The 22,155-nt window shown below is 44.5% G+C and overlaps 2 protein-coding genes across 3 annotated transcripts in view; one reads left to right on the top strand and one right to left on the bottom strand.

Annotated features, from left to right (window-relative positions):
• Positions 1-925: 925 nt before the first annotated feature.
• Positions 926-18,817, bottom strand: ANKRD66 (ankyrin repeat domain 66). Of its 2 annotated transcripts, XM_048845683.2 has the most exons (4): positions 18,637-18,817; positions 18,244-18,403; positions 12,509-12,737; positions 926-2,714 (listed from the first exon to the last, which is right to left on the bottom strand). In XM_048845683.2, the coding sequence occupies exons 2-4, from the start codon at positions 18,380-18,382 to the stop codon at positions 2,534-2,536; spliced, it is 549 nt and encodes a 182-aa protein (XP_048701640.2). In that variant the 5' UTR covers positions 18,383-18,403; positions 18,637-18,817; the 3' UTR covers positions 926-2,533. The 2 variants fall into 2 exon arrangements, with proteins under 2 accessions (XP_048701640.2, XP_048701638.2); XM_048845681.2 differs by having other exon boundaries at positions 18,244-18,817.
• Positions 14,706-22,155, top strand: part of PLA2G7 (phospholipase A2 group VII) — a 42,875-nt gene continuing 35,425 nt past the window's right edge. Inside the window, exon 1 of the mRNA XM_048845679.2 lies at positions 14,706-14,811. The gene's annotated coding sequence lies outside the window, so the exon portion shown is untranslated. The remainder of the gene's footprint in view (positions 14,812-22,155) is intronic.

Genomic DNA, 22,155 nt, shown 5'->3' with positions numbered 1-22,155 from the left:
TGGATTCTCTGCAACGTGAAGCCTTTAAACCATGATTTGAGGACTTCAGTTACTCAATCAGAGGTTAGAGGTCTATTATAGGAGTGGGTGGATGAGATTCTGGGGTCTGTGATGTGCATGAAGTCAGACTAGATAATGATGATGGGCCCTTCTGGCCTTAAAGTCTATGAGACTGGATATGGAGACTTTAGCTGCTTTTTGCCAGTAGCTAAGTGCAAAGTGGCCACAGCCTAGGTCTGGTGTCGGTCTTTGGAAAAGCATTACTTATACCTCTCCCTCCTGGTTCATACTTCTATTCAATTCCCAGCTCTTCCACTGGCCTGCTGGGTGACCTGGGGCATGTCACTTTCCTCCTTGTGCCTCAGTTTCTCCATCTGTAAAATAGGGGTAGTGATACTCACCTCTTTTATAAAGTGCTTTGAGATCTAAGGATGAAAAGCACTGAGTAAAAGCTAGGTATTATCATTACTACATTAATAATATGTTGCTTTATAATGGCTTTTACTATTGCATCATGCCATATTTCTTTATGGACTATGTGTTATCTGATTAAAGTTCCATTGATTCACAATTTATGTGGAAGTGTTTTGATCATTATTGTCACAGTTCCTCCCCCACTCTGAACTCTAGGGTACAGATGTGGGGACCTGCATGAAAACTTCCTAAGCTTACTTTTACCAGCTTAGGTTAAAACTTCCCCAAGGTACAAATTAATTTTATCCTTTGCCCTTGGAATTTCCACTGCCACCACCAAACTTTAACTGGGTTTACTGGGAAACATGGTTTGGACACATCTTTCCCCCCAAAATCCTCCCAACCCTTGCACCCCACTTCCTAGGGAAGGTTTGGTAAAAATCCTCACCAATTTGCATAGGTGACCACAGACCCAAACCCTTGGATCTGAGAACAATGAAAAAGCATTCCGTTTTCTTACAAGAAGACTTTTAATAGAAGTAAAGGAATCACCTCTGTAAAATCAGGATGGTAGATACCTTACAGGGTAATTAGATTCAAAACATAGAGAATCCCTCTAGGCAAAACCTTAAGTTACAAAAAAAGACACACAGACAGGGATAGTCATTCTATTCAGCACAGTTCTTTTCTCAGCCATTTAAAGAAATCATAATCTAACACATACCTAGCTAGATTACTTACTAAAAGTTCTAAGACTCTATTCCTGTTCTGTCCCTGGCAAAAGCAGCATACAGACAGACACAGACCCTTTGTTTCTCTCCCTCCTCCCAGCTTTTGAAAGTATCTTGTCTCCTCATTGGTCATTTTGGTCAGGTGCCAGTGAGATTACCTTTAGCTTCTTAACCCTTTACAGGTGAGAGGATTTTTCCTCTGGCCAGGAGGGATTTTAAAGGGGTTTACCCTTCCCTTTATATTTATGACAATTATTATCAGTGTAGTTATTAGAAGGGTTACTCCAGTCAAATCAATTACATGTAGAGGTTTATGCAGCATAGGAATACTGGAACAGACTAGTGCTAGCTTGATTAGATGGATCCCCTGCCTCTAGCAGTGGCCTTCATCTCTTTTCATATCTGAGCTGAAAAATATCTCTCTTCAATGCTGTCCCACTCTGCTATTATTTATGGCATTGTGTTATTAACTCTGTAAAGCATTTCAGGATGCTGTTTGTGTACCAAATAAAGTTGTATTGTACTTCAAAGATGTTAAGGGATTGCTGAGATCTGTGAACTCTGTGTGTCTGTGTATATATATATATATATGGAATATTTTTTGCTCTGAGAGAGCTTATGACTCATGGGCCAACAGGTGTAAATTGACAATGCTGGACTGAAGTAAAAGTTAATAGATTGCAAACTCTTTTGAGTAGGGGCTCTCTTTTCTTTTAATTTCAGTAGGTAAAAAACAGTTTAACTTTTTTCCCTCACTGGAAAACAGGAAGGGGAGAAGAAAGAGTGAGAAAGTGTTCCCAGGGGAGAAAAGGAAAAAGTGATTTTTTTTTCAAATTAAAACAAAACAAAGTTTTTGTTTTGAATTTTTCCATTCAAGGATTGATATGTCTGCCCTCTACCACTCTGTCTGTCAGGACTGACTTTGTCACAATAGCCAGATCCACTACTTCTAGCCATTTCCCATTAATAGCCATATGTACAACCCACCACACAGACCATATGCTTTTTCTCTTAGGTCTTCTCTACACAGTTCTTTAATTCACACCAGAGGGGTGTCAATTTTAGTCCCCACTAGTGTGTCATGCACTAACTGACCTACGTGGACCCTAGTGGCATATACTAAAAGTTCCCACATTAACATAGGCTTGTCTAGAACAGGGCTACGGTAATGCACACTAGAGAATTTCGGTGCATGCCAGCAGGGCACACACAAGCCAGTTAGCACGCAGCATGCTAGTGCAGACTAAAATTTACCCCTCTGACGTGGACTAAAGCACCATGTAAACAAGCACTGAGTGTATGTTTCATACTCCAGATGTATCTGGGGTCTGTTAGTGTCTTTGACTAGCTCTCTGTGACTTTCCCTAGTTCAAAGGAATCTGAAGACTCTACTGTTTCACATTCTTTCCTCTGTTTTTCTTTTGAGTAGAGAGTGTAGATTTTGCTTGAACACAGGGTGTATTTTTCTCAAGCTCTTCTTTCTTGAGTTCCCAGTCTTCATCTGTCTGGTCCAGTTGAATCTCTTTCAATCCTGCCACCAAACGGTAGTCCCTGCACTCCACCTCAGCTCTACAGAAGAAAGAAAAAACATTGCCTTAACCATTGCACACTGCACAGTCCGACCACGCTTGTAGGACTGCTGTGGACTTTCCATTCAATGAAACAGACTAAAACATTGCGAACTGGTCATACACAAAAATTCAGTTAAAAATAACGAGCCTAAGCCTCTTCATTTCCACTCTTTCTGCTATTGCTTATTATGTAGAATTAGAGATGGTTCAGAACCAAAACATCAGATCAGAACAGCAAGAAAATCTGAAGAAGTTTCAGTCCCAATCTAATTTTGCAGCTGGTGGTGTCTCTAAAGTGGTCTGAACCAAACCCTAATTTAACAACCCTAAACTTAATTTTGCATCCAAATCCAAATCTGAACTTGGCAACTCAAGCCCACATCTTCGTAGAAATATATTGTTCTGCTTTATTCACTAATGCAACTCTGTATAACATTGTGGGATACAGTTTGCATGAAAGATGCTATAAAAATAAAGCTGTGTTGTAGAAATTCACATTTTAAGCTAGAAAATTAAAGAAAAATTACCATAGTATGCAGGAAGGATCTGTGGCATTTCTTACATTTAGTTTTATTGCACTGTCATGAACATCATTCCTTCAACAAGAAGATTTAAACATTTATTTTATTTCTGTGCATTGCTCTTTGGATGAAAGTGCACATATCCATGAGTAACACTGATACTCATGAAGAGGATATTCTTGCCATGTACATTCCTCATTAATCAGGTGATTAATTAGGAAGAGAAACATATCCACTTGTAAAAAGAAAAGGAGTACTTGTGGCACCTTAGAGACTAACCAATTTATTTGAGCATGAGCTTTCGTGATGCTCTTCATCGGATGCATGAGCTGTAGCTCACGAAAGCTCATGCTCAAATAAATTGGTTAGTCTCTAAGGTGCCACAAGTACTCCTTTTCTTTTTGCGAATACAGACTAACACGGCTGCTACTCTGAAACATATCCACTTGTTTTATTTTGTTCAACTATTCAAAGTTGTGTGTATATGGGATGCAGACACAGGGTAGTGCATATGTCAACCAGACTCCAATAGCCAAACTTGGCAAGGAGAGTGGTTCTTCTGGGACAAAACTTCTGTACATCTTCAAGAATGAGGGCCAATAGTTGTAATGTTCAAAATGGAGGTAAGGCTATTGTATCTGATATAATTGTCCTGGCAATCACAATAACTGAGGCTACTGAAGAGCTACCTCTACCCTGCAGGAAGTATCCTTTAAGTTCCTGAGAGTTTAGACCTGACGGTTAAACCATTAATCCATCTTTAAGAAAAGGATTGATGATTTTCCATGGACAAAGCCTAGATACATAACAAAAGACTGAGAATAATAAGGGCCAACTCCTGACATTTGCTGATGATTGCAGCTCTCCTTGATTTCAAGAGGTACTGTGGATTCTGGACACCATTCTGGATGGGGCCACATCAGGGTTGATAGAAGACAACTTGACCATGAAGGGACCTCCTAGAACAGCAAATATGGCTTCAACATTAAGCACTCTGAAAATGAGATGGATACACACTAGAGAGCCAGGTTCTCTGCTTCTTTGCACCTTGGTTAGCCGTTGGCACTGGTGCAAAGTGGGTGTAAAAGAACCCAAGATGAGGAATTTCTGCTGCAGACCAAAACTGGTGTAAATTGTGTTTTTGTTGTTCTTGAAAAAACTCCAGGCCTCTGACACAAGCATTGTTTTTAACTCTGTACACCATTCTCCACACGACAGGCAAATGTCAGGGAGTGACACTGACCCTCAACAGAATACATCTCACATTTACATGCCTAGTATAGCAGGAACAATTCCATTTAAGTATATATATTAACCCATGTTTTGAATGTGTGACCTACAGAGAGAAGGGCAGTGCATCTCTTGCCCAGATTCTAACACAGCACTGCATGAAGACCTTTGACCTCTGGGACAGAACTTGTGTACATCTTAAACAATGGGAAGCAACAGTTGTAATGTTCCCAAAGCTCTAATTTTCCCCCATCTGCTGTCAGTTTCCTGGCATTCCTAAGAGGCGAGGCAGTTGTTGGCTTTTGGGTAAATTCATTGTGGCAGTCAAAAAAGCCTGAACTCAGATGATAAGATCTTGACCATTCTGGGAATCTCCAGGTTTTGCTTCTTGTGCACAGCAATGCTAAGGGTTTTTTTTATATGGCATTCTCTGCTAGCTTCTATCCTAGGAACAAAGCATAGCGAGCATTCACAGCTGTCAGCTGATTTTCAGGGTCTCCCATCCTCAGGTTGGTGGCCTGTTTATATGTCATTTACCATGTCAGAATTGGAGATTTCAGCCCCCTTTCTTCATCCACCTACACCTGAGAATCTCCAAGCTGATAGCCTGGTGGTGCCTTATGCCTGTGTTTTTATCCTTAGTCAACAGCATCCCTTTCTTCTGTGACATCTACAAAATGCAATGTAATTATTCTGTTCCCAGTCTCTCCAAAAAGAACACTATGAAAGACTTGATCTTGGAGACAGATTTGTTTTTCTTTTCCGTGGCACTGGATTTCCTGTGGCTTTTGCCGCATTCATCATTTCTCCCCTCCTCCTCGTTTTCTCTCGGGAGTCACACCTGGCACATGCAAAACAGGTAAGCCAGTTTCAGGAGCCACGGCACAAAGGCCCACATTCAAGAAGTGAAAGGCATAATGTCTTTTTGTAATGGGGTGTGGACCCCACACTGGCCCTGCAAGAGATGGGTTAAGTCAGGAGGGCCCAATCAGCTAATTAGGCTGCAAACAGGGGAGCTTTAGGCTGGAGGCAACTAACTAGAGAGAAGCTCACCTGCAAGAGACAGGCAGGGCTGCCACAAAATACCAGGAAACTGGAAGTAGAAGGGGCAACAGGGGGAAAGATGCAGTCGCTCCCTGCGGAAAAGGAGGAGTGTTTGGGTTGAGTTATTCCCAGGGAGGAGGGAGACTGGCAAATCCAAAGGAGTGCGGAAGGCCAAGAAGTATGGAAGCAGCTCAGGGAAAGGCAGCAAGGTGCAGGGAATGGATCTTAGCTGCTGTGTAGAGGGTCCTTGAGCTGGAACCCAGAGTAGAGGGTGGGCCCATGTCCCCTGCCAGCCACAGTGGGAGTGGCACTGTGAGGCAGTGAAGCAGAAGACTGCCTGAGATGGCTGGAGAGCAGGAACCTAAGGGGAAACCACACTAGTGACCTGGTGTGACGTTATGAGTGTAATAGGTTTCAGAGTAACAGCCGTGTTAGTCTGTATTTGCAAAAAGAAAAGGAGTACTTGTGGCACCTTAGAGACTAACCAATTTATTTGAGCATGAGCTTTCGTGAGCTACAGCTCACTTCATCGGATGCATACTGTGGAAACTGCAGAAGACATTATATACACAGAGACCATGAATGTAATATAATATCTCATTGAAAGGTGACATAAGGTCAGAAAGAGTTAATTAACTCACATACTGACCTGACCCATGGAAGAACTTTAAAGACTTGTTAGAAAGATATGTAAATGAATAGAGTTTTGAAATGCAAACCTACATTGTTAGAGATAGAAGGGTAGATGTTTGCTCAGGTCTTGTGATTTAAGCAAACAAGTCTTGATTCAAAGATCAAAAAAGGAATATTAATATTTAGGAAGACTCTTGAGTGAAATAGTATTATTGTCTATATGTCTCTTTGAAGGTTGTGGTAACCTGTATCTGAACTGTTTAATGGATAAATTACCCTATGCTAATTGCCATGATGTTTAGGAGAAGGAAAGTTAAGCCTATCATTTTCTCTGGCCAAAAGGCTGCTAGAAATGTATAAAAACCCTGGGACACGATTCTTCTTCATCTCAGATCTGCTTTGGGTTTCAAGAAGGGGAAACCCTGAGCCATAAGGATTGAGATCCCCAGTCACTGACTGGAGTCATCCTGACTATGGACATTGGACTATAACCTGTGGACTATTTCTAAAAAGACTTTTGGCAACTACAGACTCCTCTCTGCTATGTATCTGAACCTCAAGAACTGAATTCAAGTCTGTCTGTATATTGATCTTTTAACCAACACTCTTTTCTTTTTAAATAAATTTTAGTTTAGTTAATAAGAATTGGCTATAAGAGTGTATTTTGGGTAAAATCTAAGTTATCATTTAACTTGGGTCCGGGGCTTGGTCCTTTGGGATCAGGAGAACCTTTTCTTGTATATGATAAGATTTTCAGTAATCATTATCCTATCTGACACGTGTGTCTGGATGGAGGCCTGAGGCTGGGGACTTTAAGGGAACTGCATTATTTGGACTTCTGAGTAACCAGGGAGGTGCCATAGAAGCTGTTTTGTGCTGGGTTGTTAAACCTAAGTATTGGAATATCCACCAGCGTTTGAGGTTTGTCTGCCCCATTCTGTTTGCAGTTCACCCTGATTGAGTGACCTCAGCTGGCTCCCATGGGCCGCATCGTCACACCTGACCAGAGGGCTGAGTCAGGGAGAGAACACTAAAAAGAAAAGGAATACTTGTGGCACCTTAGAGACTAACCAATTTATTTGAGCATGAGCTTTCGTGAGCTACAGTTCACTTCATCAGATGCATACCGTGGAAACTGCAGCAGACTTTATATATACACAGAGAATATGAAACAATACCTCCTCCCACCCCACTGTCCTGCTGGTAATAGCTTATCTAAAGTGATCATCAGGTGGGCCATTTCCAGCACAAATCCAGGTTTTCTCACCCTCCACCCCCCCACACACACACAAATTCACTCTCCTGCTGGTGCTAGCCCATCCAAAGTGACAACTCTTTACATAATCAAGTCGGGCTATTTCCTGCATAAATCCAGGTTTTCTCACATCCCCCCCACCCCCATACACACACAAACTCACTCTCCTGCTGGTAATAGCTCATCTAAACTGACCACTCTCCAAGTTTAAATCCAAGTTAAACCAGAACATCGGGGGGGGGGGGGGGGGGTAGGAAAAAACAAGAGGAAACAGGCTACCTTGCATAATGACTTAGCCACTCCCAGTCTCTATTTAAGCCTAAATTAATAGTATCCAATTTGCAAATGAATTCCAATTCAGCAGTTTCTCGCTGGAGTCTGGATTTGAAGTTTTTTTGTTTTAAGATAGCGACCTTCATGTCTGTGATTGCGTGACCAGAGAGATTGAAGTGTTCTCCGACTGGTTTATGAATGTTATAATTCTTGACATCTGATTTGTGTCCATTTATTCTTTTACGTAGAGACTGTCCAGTTTGACCAATGTACATGGCAGAGGGGCATTGCTGGCACATGATGGCATATATCACATTGGTGGATGTGCAGGTGAACGAGCCTCTGATAGTGTGGCTGATGTTATTAGGCCCTGTGATGGTGTCCCCTGAATAGATATGTGGGCACAATTGGCAACGGGCTTTGTTGCAAGGATAAGTTCCTGGGTTAGTGGTTCTGTTGTGTGGTATGTGGTTGTTGGTGAGTATTTGCTTCAGGTTGCGGGGCTGTCTGTAGGCAAGGACTGGCCTGTCTAGGTCACCACAGAACTGTATCATGTTCGTGGGGGTGGAGGGGCAGAAGCAGAGGCCCCGAGATAGAACAGCTGCTTCTGCTGGGCTGAGAGTATAGTTGGATAGCTATTACCAGCAGGACAGTGGGGTGGGAGGAGGTATTGTTTCATATTCTCTGTGTATATATAAAGTCTGCTGCAGTTTCCACGGTATGCATCTGATGAAGTGAGCTGTAGCTCACGAAAGCTCATGCTCAAATAAATTGGTTAGTCTCTAAGGTGCCACAAGTACTCCTTTTCTTTTTGCGAATACAGACTAACACGGCTGTTACTCTGAAACCGGAGAGAACACTGCGGTTCTTGAGAGCAAGAGAGGGAGCAGAGGACAAACTGATGGGCTGTGAATTGGAAAGTAAATTTCTCTTTTAAAATATGTATTTAATCAAAAATCTAGCCCTGGGTTTTCCTCTCACACCAGTGAAATGTAGCTGGTTCTCAGGACTTGCATGAAAACTGCCTGGGGTCTGCTTCAGCTGCCTGGCTGTCTCACGAAACTGGAGCTGAAGCTGCAGTTGCTGTTGTCACCCCATACTCCAGCTTGAGAGGGTGGATGTTACATCACCAGAGAAGGCCTTGGCACCCATCAGCTCCATTATCTGTCCTTAATCAGCAGCATGTGATCTAGCCGAAAGGGTTTTATTTTTAAAAACATTTTGTTTCAGAATTGTTTTTGCCATCGTAACATGTTTTATTTGTCAGAAGTCTCCTGGATGTTACATGATATGTTACTTTGCTTCATAACTCATGTTAATGTGCTTTGACTATTAATAATGGTGTCGTTTATTACAAATTTTACTCCGGTAAACTGAATTAAATATGGAGTGCCTTGCTTTCATTTACACTAAGTCCCCTTTACACCACTCTGGAGTGGAAAGGGCCCTTAGTGTACCTGAAAATCAGATCAGAAAGTTTGGCAGCTAGTTTCACAACATGGAACCTGCACTATTGGAACAGACCGGCGGTCTGCGACAGCCAGATACATATCCTCCCTTTAGTAGTGGTATCACTGGCTCTTCATCTCATTTTGGGATACAATTTAGGTGAAATCAGCTATTCCAAATATAGTTGTATTTGGATCTCTGAGATCTAACTGAGCTAGTAAAGTCATAGAAATTTTTTTGCTCAGATCTCAGTTAGAATCATGGCCCATTTCCAGCAGCTAGTGTAAATTGACATAACTCCATTGAAGTCAACACTAACTTTCACCAGCTGAGCATCTGACCTCCTGTTCTAGAAGAGCTTACATAAAATTTGCATGTGCATAATTTGCATGTGCAGTTACCACAGTTCCACAAGGAAACACAAATGGTCAACAAACCAAACATACAAATGGCCCGTTCGGTCAGTTGAGTGTGGAAAACACAAGTGTAATTCTAAATTATAGCTTTTAACAGCATAAAAGATTTGTATTCCACAAGGTGAGAAACAGTGAAAACTTTCAACATTACATAATAGTATACTGACTTGACAGATCTGGCTAAATTTGAATGGGTACATTTTCATTTGACTATTAAGCAGGAAAAAAATTAAGCACATGTGCTCTGATTTCATAGTTACATGTAGTTAGTGCAATGGTGGTGGTGTACATGTTTCTTGAACATATTATTTTTGCCTGCAATTAGAAGTAGAACTGTTTTTATTCTGAATAAAGAATTTCTTTGATTTATCCCTTCTTTTGCAAATTATTTGTGAACTAATCCTGATTTCTACCAGAGTAACTGTTATTTCTAATTAACCAGTTAGCTTGGATGAACAGTGTTCTGCCAAAGTGCTGTTCACTTTACCTATTGAGTGGTCATGCTGTGCAATTCGTCACCTAAGTCACACTGTGTTCCTTCAGCTTCCTCAATGGATGTCTGAGGCTTTTAAAAAATAAAACTAGCAAATGGTGAAGAGTGAATAACAAGTAGTCCTCTTTATGCACGAATACCCCCTTTTTGCATGTGAATATGGGTAGTCATATGACGAACAACCAATCCCCCCAAATATCTGTGGGAACACAATCCCAGTGGCATGAATGTTTGTGAAGAGTGAAGGAAAAGAGGCCTGGCCACCCATTCAGAATTCAAAGACTTGCTCGTGAGAAGAAGCCTTACAGATGCAATGATAAATGCCTGAGGTACTTATGAGACAATAGAGCCAGTTGGAACATTTTCCACAAAATGATTTTTCATTGGAAATTTGGAAAGACGCGAAACTTCGACATCTCAAAAGTCTTTGCAGAATTGAATTGTGACTCTTTGGCCAGCTCCGTACATGAGTTAACTCTCCCTTCTACCTTCCAAGGCAGCAGCTGGGATTTCTTGGGTTTAGACCCAGAAAGCTGCAACCCCAGGGGTGGCAGGTCTGTAGAAATGTTGGTGGTGCCCAGAACCCGCCCCCCCCCCCCAAACTCTGCCCCCACCTGCCTAAGGCTCTGGAAGGGAGTTTGGGTGCTTGGTGTAGGCTCTGGGCTGGGACAGGGGGCGGGGGTGCAGGAAGGGCTGAGGGGGGCAGGCTCTGGAAGGGAGTTTGGGTGCTTGGTGTAGGCTCTGGGCTGGGACAGGGGGCGGGGGTGCAGGAAGGGCTGAGGGGGGCAGGCTCTGGAAGGGAGTTTGGGTGGGGGAGGGGGTCTGGGGTGCAGGCTCTGGGATGGAGTTTGGGTGCTGGGTGTAGGCTCCGGGCTGGGGCAGGGGGTGCAGGAGGGGATGAGGGGTGCAGGCTCTGGGATGGAGTTTAGGTGTAGGCTCTGGGCTAGGGCAAGGGGTGGGGGCGCAGGAGAGGGTGAGGGGGGCAGGCTCGGGGGTGGGGGTGTAGGAGGGGGTGAGGGGGGCAGGCTCTGAGGGGGAGTTTGGGGGTGGCGGGGGTGCAGGTTCTGGGTGGGAGTTTGGGGATAGGAAGCGGTGAGGGCTGTGGATGAGAGGTTTGGGGTGTGGGAGGGGGCTCACGGCTGGGGCAGAGGATTAGGGTGCGGGGGGATGAGGGCTCTGGGGCGTTGGAGAGGCTCAGGGCTCGGGCGGAAGGGCAGGGTACGGGCAACCCGCCCTGCCATGAGTGCCAGGGGTGCCCTAGGACCCTGCGGCAGCCGGCAGAGTCAGCGTGAGCTGCAGGCGCCGGGGCCAGGGGAGGCGAGCGGGGGCAGCAAGTGGGGGCCGGGGGAGGTGGGGGGCGGCGGCGGCAGGCGGGGCCGGGGGAGAGACCCAGCCCCGGACACTGGTGGAGCCGGGCCCTGAATACTGCTGGAGCCCGGGCACCACGAGTGACAGAACTCGCCGCCCCTGGCTGGAACGGGTCTGTGCAACTTGTACTGCCCGGAGTGTCCTGTTGTGTTGGAAAAGAAACATCCCCCCCCCGCCCCCGCCAGTCCTGCTCGTCACTCGCAGGGAAAGCGGGTAGCAGTGACAGCAGCAAGCGACGAAAGCCGGTTAGGCTGTTGTCTATTTCTCCCAGGGTAGAGCTGTAGCTCGTCAGCCCAGACGTGGGAACTGGGCATGTGTCTCCCCTGCAATGCAGCCCCCACAGCTGGCCTGTGTCAGCTGATGCGGGCTCAAGCTGCGGGGCTATAAAATTGCAAGGCAGAGAGTTGGACTCAGGGAGGAAACCGGGCTTTGGGACGCTCCCTCTCTCGGGAGCCCAGACTGTGGGCTCCATCCTGAGCCTGGACGTCTACATTGCAATGTAATTGCCCTGCAAGCCCGCGTCAGCTGACACAGGCAAGCCGCGGGTGTTTTATTGCAGTGGAGACATACCCAGAGTTTTCCGAAGAGCTCAGCTCCCCTGTAAGCACCTCTGTGAAGCGGCCAGATTTTCATAAGGGCTTGGTACCCAGAAGCTCCTGTTTATTCTTTCTTGAAAATCTGGCCACTTCATTTCAGAGCTTAAGTAGTCATTGAACATTTAAAATCCAAGCCACTTATTTATGTGCCTTAAGGGGAGCTCCTGGGTGCTTAGCTCTTTTGGAGACCTGGACCTATAGCCAGAACACTTTGAAAATTTGGAAAATGAGGAAGTGCTGTTCAGAGGCAGCAAGCCACTTAAGATAATTGGCTCTGTGGATTCACTGAAATCAACAAAGTTCTTTCCATTTGCTCACGCTGGTCCAGAAGCCCAGCAGAAAGCCTAAGCACATTTATATGCCACTTAAACCCCTAGGGCTTACATAGGGTTTAGGTTGAAATGCAAGTGGTGCATAGGCCATTGCGTAGGCCCTCTGTACAGGAGTGAATTTCACCTTCACTGGCTTCCACTTCATTTACTGCGGCTGGTTGCAGAAGTCCGTCAATACTCACATTTCTAAGAACTTCACGCAGTCTTTGTGTCCGTAGATTTCTGCAATCCTTTTCGGAGTGTCCCCATAGAGATCTGCTGTATCGAGGGCGGCATGCAAAAAATGAAGAGTCCTTAGAACGCCCAGTCTTCCTGACTCAGCCGCAAAATGAGCTGGAGTCCAACCCACGTCAGTTCTCAAGCAAAGGCGAGCGCCATGCTGCACAAGTAGCTTTACCATCTCTGATTGTCCTTGTAGAGATGCAGAAAACACAGGGAGAAAAAAAATGGTTCAAAGGTGAAACATTCAAGATGTTCTATATGGCAGTGTAAAGAATCTGTGTCCACGGACAACAAGCGCTGCAGTGACGTCACCAGCTAAACGGCACATACTTAGGAACTCCGGTTCCAACACACACAAGCCTCTACCACTTGTGCCGATGCTCTGCTAGCTGAACTAGTGTTGGGTCTTTTACCCTCTGTAGACAGAAAATAGCCACAATCAGCTGATTAGGTCTGACCTTCCATCCAGACAATGGTACTGAGGTTCATAGCCACACATATGGTATACGGTATATTACATACTCCCTCTAGTTAGGCAGCGCTTGACCTCAAGCATCTGGGCTACAGGAATTCAAATCTCAGCAGCTGGACGCCATCCGCTATGAATGCGGTGCCAAGTGTACGAGCTTCAGCTGGGGACCAAGATGGCCATGGGTTATGGCTGTGGATTGGTCACAGCCGCGTTTCCAGCACTTGCAAATCTGTGTCCTGTGATTTTCTTTTTAGGGTAGGGATATTTTTTTAAAATCATTAGGGACTCACATGAGCATAATTAAAATCTATATGTTTAATAACTTTTTAAAAATAACCAGATCCCCAGTCTCTTTGTCCAGACCTCATGGCCTGGGAGATGGATAAGCCAATCAGGGTACAAAAAAAGACCCTCAGCAAAGAGTGTCAGGGTATCTCTACACACGGATAAACGAACCATGGCACAGCCGTGGCTGGCCTGGGTCAACTGTGAGGCTAAAAATAGCAGTGGAGACATTCAGATTTGGGCTGGAGCTTGGGCTCTGGAACCCAGCAAGGAGGGAGGGTCTTGGAGTCCATGCTCCAGACCAAGTCCAACCAGCTGCACTGCTCTGTTTAACATCACAGCACAAGTCCCAGCACCCTGAGCCAGTTGATCTCAGCTCTGAGATTCGCTGACACATTTTTTTTCTGCTGTGTAAACATACCCTTTGAGACTTACCTTCTGAAAGAAAAGGAGTACTTCTTTTTGCAAATACAGACTAACACAACTGTTACTCTGAAAGGGTTCAGATGAAGTGAGCTGTAGCTCATGAAAGCTTATGCTCAAATAAATTGGTTAGTCTCTAAGGTGCCACAAGTACTCCTTTTCTTGTTACTCTGAAACCTTCTGAAAGGACGCCCACATTCTATGGCCTTACCTGGAGATACATACACGGTTTTGATCAGCTCAGTATAACAAACACAGCAGCCCAGATAAGTAAAACACCAAGTTCAGAATTCACCCATAATAGCCCTTAGATACCACCTCTGTGCCACGTTAACTTGCCTCCCAGTCGGGACCCTGCTCAACTGCAGAATATTTAACCACAGACCACAGTATTGTAGTCATTAACTTTTTATATTTCACTGAGCCTTCATCCATCCCAGGTGACATTCGTCAATCACAGAAGAAACTACATCTCTCAGCAATATCCTCTGCAGCTGTGATCATGGGAAGAAAGAAACTGCAGAGAGTTTCACTCAATTCCTAGAATTCCCTAAAGGCAGACCAGAAAGCAGTGCAGAGAGATGCTACACAAAGACAGACAAGCGAGAGGAAGAGAAAAAAGCGAAATGGAGAGGAGACAGGGCACTGAAAGGCAATGAGGAAGGCAAAAAGACATTGGAGACAGGTTATGGGGGACAGAAGTGCAAGTCTGCGAAGCCTACCAAATATGGATCTAGCATAGAGATAAATACTTAGGTCCTTACTCGTTATACCATTGATTCCAAAGGGAGTTTTGCCAGACTGAAGGCTGAGTAAGAACAGAGTAAAGACCTCAGAATTTGACTCACAGATTTTTTTAGTTTGGGGAGGGAGGCTTGGGTAGGAGTTGGAAAGATATAGATTTTTCTGTGCAAAAACCTGTCCTTCCAGCTTGTTCTCAGCTTTGTATTCCATCCACGCTTCACGCTTACACATGATTTATTTCCCTGAAATGCTGAGGGAGAGGGAGAAAACCTGGCTGAGTTCGGACATTAATACAAAGCACAGTCCTGGTCTGCACAGAGTGTGAAACTATTCATCCAGGTCAGTACAAAATATTGAGGGAAAATGTACATTTGATATTTATATTTAATGCTTTGAAGAGCTGGATGTATGGTGTTTAGATTTTGTGTGCTGGTTGCAGGGGGTTAGCATTGTGTATACTATTGTGACACAATACAATACACAATGGCTCGGAGCCACTATTGAAGTCAATGGAGCTATGCCAGTTTACATTAGCTGAGAACCAGCCCAATACCAATAACTTAACTCATACCTTTTATACCCAACTATCATTAACCTACCACAGTGTGATATATGGCTTTGTTTCCCACCCTTCATTTAACCTTTCATCACTTGTCCTCCTCAGCCACCCCCAATCCTAGGGTTTCATATCATCACATCTTCTAATTTAGGTCCCAATCCTGCAGTGTACTGAGCACCCCCGGCAAGGTGCTGAGTGCCCTCATTCCCCGCTGAAGTTAATGGGAGTTGCGGGCACTAGGTAACTGCAGGAGATGCTCAGCAACTTGCAGGATCCAGCCCTTAGAATGTAAGTGTAACGCTAATGCTCCAGGGTGGGTCGTCAGCAGCAGGGATCAGACCTCTGGATCTCAATACATAAGGATCTACTGCCTGAGCTAAAAGACCCAGCTCTCGGAGCCAAGGAGGTAGCAGTAGAGCTTATCAGTCTCTAGCTGCTCTAGCCACCACTAGAGAGGAACAGAGTCCCACGTGGAGTAGGCATTGCTTACATAAACTAGAGAAAAGGAGTACTTGTGGCACCTTAGAGACTAACCAATTTCTAAGGTGCCACAAGTCCTCCTTTTCTTTTTGCGAATACAGACTAACACGGCTGCTACTCTGAAACCTGTCATAAACTAGAGACCACACTGATGGATGCCACTGCCAGCTGGCACTCTCTGCACATCACTTGTAAGGCTCTTAGGCAGGTAATTAGGGAGTTACCAGCAGAGAGAAAACTCATTACATGTCTTACAAAGGGATATCACCCGAACTTGTCACTGCTTTTGTGCAGCGTATTTTTAGTGCACACCAATTAATGTACGTTTAATCTTATCACCCCTTGCATAAGTCTTTGTTAGCACTTCCCCAAGCTTCCTAACTTTTATAAGGGCCAAGGGTCACTGATCCAAGGGCCACTGAAGTCAAGGGAAGCCTTTTACCTGGATTTCAAAGGGCTTTAGATCAGGCTCATAGCTCCCGTAATAAGATAATTATTTATTCTGAATGTGTGGTATTTCATTTCATCCCTTCTGGGAACAACATCTCAGGGGAAAGTCCAGCGGCAATGAAAAATGAATTAATAATGATTGAAACAACAAAAGTCACCGAATAAGATAAGAATTTCTTTGTCTTTCTATAGGATCCTCAAGGATCTCAAAGCTCTTTACAAATGTTAATGCATTATAATGCGGCTCTACCCCAAAGGATGGCAAAGTGATTCAAATGGTAGTGAGATGGTCTGTTTCTTGTGTCTCAGTGCCCTACAGACCACATGTACTCTGTGAATAAAACGTGTTCAGGATTTAAGCCAGGGGTGGGCAAACTTTTTGGCCCGAGGGCCACATCGGGGTTGCAAAACTGTACGGAGGGCCGGGTAGGGAAGGCTGTGCCTCCCCAAACAGCCTGGCCCCCACCCCTATCCACCCCCTCCCACCTCCCACCCCCTGACTGCCCTCATCAGAACCCCTGACCCATACAATCCCCCGCTGCTCCTTGTCTCCTGACCACCCCCTCCTGGGACCTCCCGACCCTAACTGCCCCCCTGGGACCTCCCCCTTATCCAACCCTCCCTACTCCCTGACTGCCCTACCCCCTGTCCACAGGCCCACCCCTCACAGGCCCTCCAGGACTCCCATGCCTATCCAACCCCCCCTGTTCCTCAACCCCTGACCGTCCCCCGTAGAATCCCCAACCCATCCAACCCCCACCCCCCTGCTCCCTGTCCCCTGACTGTCCCCAGGACTCCCTGCCCCTTATCCAAACGCCCCCCACCCCCCGGCTCCCTTACCATGCTGCTCAGAGTGGCAGGAGGTCACAGCCCCTCCGCCCAGCTGGAGCGAGAGAGCTGCCAACACGGCAGCTTCGCTGTGGGGCAGGACGGTCCTATGGGCCGGATGTGGCCTGCGGGTTGTAGTTTGCCCACCTCTGGTTTAAGCCAATCTCTAACTATTAGAGATCAGCATGAGACAGATGTGGGGGGCAGATTATCCCACATCTGCCTACTGAGAGGTTCTTTCACTTTCCTCTGAAGCATCTGGTACGGGTCACTGTCAGAGACAGAATACTGGACTAGATGGACTTTGGGTCTAATCCTGTCTGGTGATTTCAGTTCCTGTGCAAGTAAAAAGATGTTTGTTTCCCCCCTCACTAATTGCCCTGGAAATTCAACCTGGAATCTGAGGGTCAAGCTGGATTCTTTCTTTCTCATGCACTATCACCTGTTATAAAGATTCTGCAGGCTAAATTAAGCTCTCAGTGACCCCCATACAAACCATTTTCTTTAAAATTAAGTCCCTTGTTACATCCGCACAGTTCCACCTACTGCCTTCTAGGGGTCGGACCTGGTTGGACCTTAATAAATAGTCCTGATGCTAAAACACCAAACGTCAGCTGCAGGCAGGATCTGGTCCTGCATTGCTGATTTGAAAGATTCAACACTTAAAATAAAGGCGGGAGGATTTTAAACCACTGTGTAGTTACCGTGCTCAATCTGTTTTTCCTAAATGCCAATTGTGTCTACACATTGATTCCCCCTTCACACAGGTGTAAATCAGGAATAATTCCACTCAAGTCAATGCAACTATTCCAGTGTTTCAGAGTAACAGCCGGGTTAGTCTGTATTCGCAAAAAGAAAAGGAGTACTAGTGGCACCTTAGAGACTAACCAATTTATTTGAGCATAAGCTTATGCTCAAATAAATTGGTTAGTCTCTAAGGTGCCACTAGTACTCCTTTTCTTATTCCAGTGTGAAATCAAAGTGATGAAAGAAATAGGGCCCTTATATATACACACAGTGTGTAAAAATTACACATTATCCCTTTAAAATAATCAAACTTCATATAAACAAGAAATGATCATTTGGGGTCCAATCCCACATGTTCTTTAAACAGGCAAAATTCCCTTTTAATTCAATATTTTGTCTGTTTGGGCAAGGACAGCAGAATCAGAACCTCTCAGTGTAATTATCGGTATGCTGCATAACCCCATTAACAGCCTGCACAGCAGTGGTGCTGGAACAATTTTTATAGTGGGGGTGCAGAGAGTCATTGAACCAAACTGTAAACCGGGTATATGATGGAAACTACTTCAAGCCAGGGGGTGCGGCAGCACACCCAGCATCCCTAGTTCCAGCACCTCTCCTGCATAGTGTAATATAATAATTAGCTGCACTCTCTTATATAACGTCAATGTTAGCATGTACATGGGCTACTGAGTACAGGGCCTCCTTACCTTTAGCAGCAGCCCAGTGCAGTGGTGTCCTGTCATTCCAATCCGTATCTTTGTAATTCACATCAAAAAGCCCTTTTTTCAGAAGCTTATTCACTAAATCGTAATCGCCCAGAGCTACAGCTTCATGAAGCTCTGTCATGTTGCACAGTTCTGACAACCCCTAGTACAAGAACAACAAAACAACAACTTCATGCACATGCTTTATATAGCAGTTTTCAGTAACTGTGGCTCAGAAAAGCCTCAACCCAAGAGACAATTTGAATGGATTAGGCAGTGTCCACACTGAAAATTCAGACATTAACCATCTGTATCAAAATTCTACCGAAGGCCAGAACAAGAAAGGCAGAGAGACAAAAAGAAAGAAAGAAAATTAACATCCACAGTTAACTGAACCTAAACCAATCACTGATTGCAGTCTGCTGGTGATGTTTGCTAGGTATTTAGTCTCCAAGTTCAGGGAAATCTGTTACAAAGTGTGACTCAGTAAATAAAGAAAACCACAGATAAAATCATAGTGCATTTCTCAAAGATGTTGCTGAAGATCTGCCAGCTCACAACACACAGTTGGCCTCCAAGTCTGTTGTTACTTATTTACCATGGAAACTGGCTCCTCCCTTGTTAAAGGTGCAGGTTTATTATATAGATTTTTTTTTTTAAAGAAAAGACGTTACTGATCAGATATTTCCCATGTTATTCTGGGCAGATCTTGACACACCACACTGCTTATAAAAAAACATAATGCTGTTCTCCCCCAGGGGCATGCTCTGCATGCACAGACACCGTCCTATGAATCCAGCTGGGTGTGAGGCCCGTGCAATGGGTCCCCATTGTGTTAGGTGATCACTTAGTGGCTGCTTTGCTGACAAATTATGTGCATCCCCAGAAAACAAAACGAGCTCTTCTAGGAACACAGGGTATTTCCTCCAGTGATGTACCCAGCTGGAAGGATCATTGCTAAGGAAAGCTCTCCCTTCTTCCAAGTGCAGAATGTAGTACTCATCTCTTACCAACCAGGGAAGCTAGAAGCCAGGCTGGGGATATTGATGTAGGTTTTAGTATAATAGATGCACAGGGTCTACAAGCATAGCCCAAGCTGAAGGGGTAAAGGGATCATCTCCTTTAATGCAAAGGGTGACATTCACCCTCCTAACACAAAGCCTCAAGAGGGAGAAGAGCCAGATGAGCTGAGTGAGGCAGCTAGTCCAGGCAGGCACAGAAAGAACACGGGCTGGACAGCTCAGATACAATGTGTATCCACCCCCCGCACCACCACCACCCCCCTTCCACACACACACTTCACAGAGCAAAGCCAGTGGGGAGGAAACCAGTCAGTGGGACAGACCAAGGCAGCTGGGGCATGGGATAACAGGGGGATGTAAATTGCAAAGTGGGAGATGAGTTGTCAGGGGATCTCTGGCATCAGCCTGAGAAAGAATTGTTGGCCAAAAGGTCCAATTCACTCAGCACTGTTGTACATGGACCACCCCACTGCTGGAAGGGAGCACACACGCTCCTCCACAGCCACAGAAGGATTGGTTCCATGGTCAGAGAACAGACAGAAGGGGCTAATTAGCAGGCCCTTTCAGAGGTCCAGAGAGGCCTGGGCCACTTCCAGCTTTTGAGGCCCCTAGCCATAATAAAAATTTAAAAATGACAACACATGAAAACAAAATAAGGCGCCAAAAAAAGAGTGAGACATAATTTGAATATTTTTTTATTTAACAAATGCTTTTCTAGCTTTTTTCTGTGCAAATGCACTAATTATTGAGGGAAAAGCTAGGTTTTGTGCAGTGCCACAGTGGATATTAAGCATGGCGAGCCCATTCAAACGCTCTTGTCCGACAGTTGGACGGTGATAGTTCTTTACCTGCCTCAACATGTTGAAGGTGCATTCAACTCAAGTCACTGATGCAGGCAAACTGACAAAAATATGCAATACAATTGTGATATTAGGAAACACCCCAGAGAGTCCAAGTTCAAATATTTCTTGAAGCAATTCCTTTATCTTGCAATCCAATTTAAAGTTCATGGAATATATTCGTCTAAGGAAGATGACCTCATCACTGAGATCTTTTGAGATTTCTTTGTTGTTGCTGAAATTGTTCAGCTGCAGAAAGTAGATCTTCATTATCAGTCTGTTGAACTGCCAAAGAAGGGTACAAATTAGTTGCAGTGACTCAAACTGACGTGTAAGACCTGATTGAATAGAGTCAATGATGACAAGGAAGACATTGACCCTATAATGCTGCTTGGCATCGGATTTGGTACGTAAGTTGCGATTGGTGGAGAACTCAGATGAAATGGCAATATTCTCTGCTACTAATTTGGACTCAGTCAGGATCGCATCCCATTGTCATGAATCTGTTGAATGTCATTGATAAGACTTTCAGTGTTATCCCTCTCAACATCAAGAGTAGCATTGCATGCTTCAATTACTAGATTAGTTTGGTGGATCATTGTAAGTAGCTTCATCCACAAAGATGACATCAGAATGCAGTAACATTTGGACATGTGCTTCTGAATAGATTGAAGTTCAGTTTGAGCCTGTGCAGTGAGATTGAGAGTTTCAAGCTCATTTAAAGCCCTTCTCACTGAATTCAAATGCTGTGCAACTGGTTGAACACCATTAATCCGTGCAGACCATCTAATTTTGGACATCCCATGCAGTGAAACAGGAAGATATTGCTTCAGAATTTCCCACCTTTGTGGATGGCTACTGGAGAGATTGTACATTTGCTGAACAGTTCCAAAGTAAGTAATTGCCTCCTTGCATGATTGAGCACAGTCAACACCTACAAGGTTTAGTGTGTGCTTTCCACAGCTGGAGAAAATACAGTCTGAATTATGCTCATGCAGAACTGCTTGTACACCTTTGTACTTCCCAGCCATATTAGATCCACTGTCATAGGCTTGACCAATGCAGACTTGAAAATCTAACTTAAAACCTTCTACAACTGCTAGTACTGGAGCAGCAGTTTCTTTTCCAGTTTTTCTCGTGAAATTATCAAACAAAATAAACCTTTTTTCAATTGAAAATTTTGAGCTGTCTACAATCTTAACATATCAAATAACCATAGTAGTCTGTTCCTTGTGAGAACAATCTGGCGTGGCATCAACAATTACTGAAAAATACTTGGCATTTCAAATCTCATCAAGAATTGTTGTTTTTTCGAATGACGCAAATAGCTCAATAAACGCATTTTGTATGCATGTGGAGAGATAATGGACTTGCATGCGCTTTTGACTCTCTTGCGATTCTTGAACACGTTTAACATGCTCTGATAAAAGGGGGTCATATTTGCTGAGGAGCTCAGCTATGCCCAGAAAGTTTCCATTTGCACAATCACCAATACATTGACTGGAACCAAAGAAAGCCAATCCCCACACAGAAAGAAAAAGGATGACATTCAGGATATGCTCAAGAAGTTTTTTCCAGTTATTAGTTTCTGTAGAGAGTTCAGTCAAGAGTAAATTCTCAACTGAACTTTCAGCTTATGCTGCCCTACTGGCTGATTTCCATGCAACATAGTTTTCTTTCTGTGACGTTGAACTCTCATTTGATGGTATTCGGTCTTTCAACTTCCTCCAACCTCTGTTGATGCTCCATCCTGATTGATGAGAGAGAACTGATTCATTTGCAGCACTTTTGTTCAACATGAAGCAGGGTGCACAGTACAGAGATTGTTTTTCCGTACTCCAGCATAACCAGTCTCCGTACTCTAGCATAACCAGTCTCTAGTCTCTAATGTATTGGTGATCTCACCATTTGGAAGAGTTTTTGTCAGCAGACGAGTAGGGAAAGCATGATTATCAGCATCTCGTGAACTCTTACTTGCAATTTCAAAACAACTAATTTGAAGAAAAGATTGCATTTGGGCAGCATTGCTCTTGTCAATAATTCCAATGTCAGTC

Source organism: Caretta caretta, chromosome 3 (assembly GCF_965140235.1).
Source record: "Caretta caretta isolate rCarCar2 chromosome 3, rCarCar1.hap1, whole genome shotgun sequence".
In the NCBI taxonomy this organism is placed as follows: domain Eukaryota; kingdom Metazoa; phylum Chordata; order Testudines; family Cheloniidae; genus Caretta; species Caretta caretta.
This window is presented reverse-complemented; position numbering and strand designations above follow the sequence as displayed.

Coding starts and splice junctions, on each gene's coding strand:
- ANKRD66 (XM_048845681.2), bottom strand. CDS start 18,382: ATGACAGAGCTTCATGAAGCTGTAGCTCTGGGCGATTACGATTTAGTG. Junction 12,738..18,243: donor GCACTGGGCTGCTGCTAAAG/GTAAGGAGGCCC, acceptor CATCTCTACAAG/GACAATCAGAGATGGTAAAG. Junction 2,715..12,508: donor TGCGTGAAGTTCTTAGAAAT/GTGAGTATTGAC, acceptor TTTCTTCTGTAG/AGCTGAGGTGGAGTGCAGGG.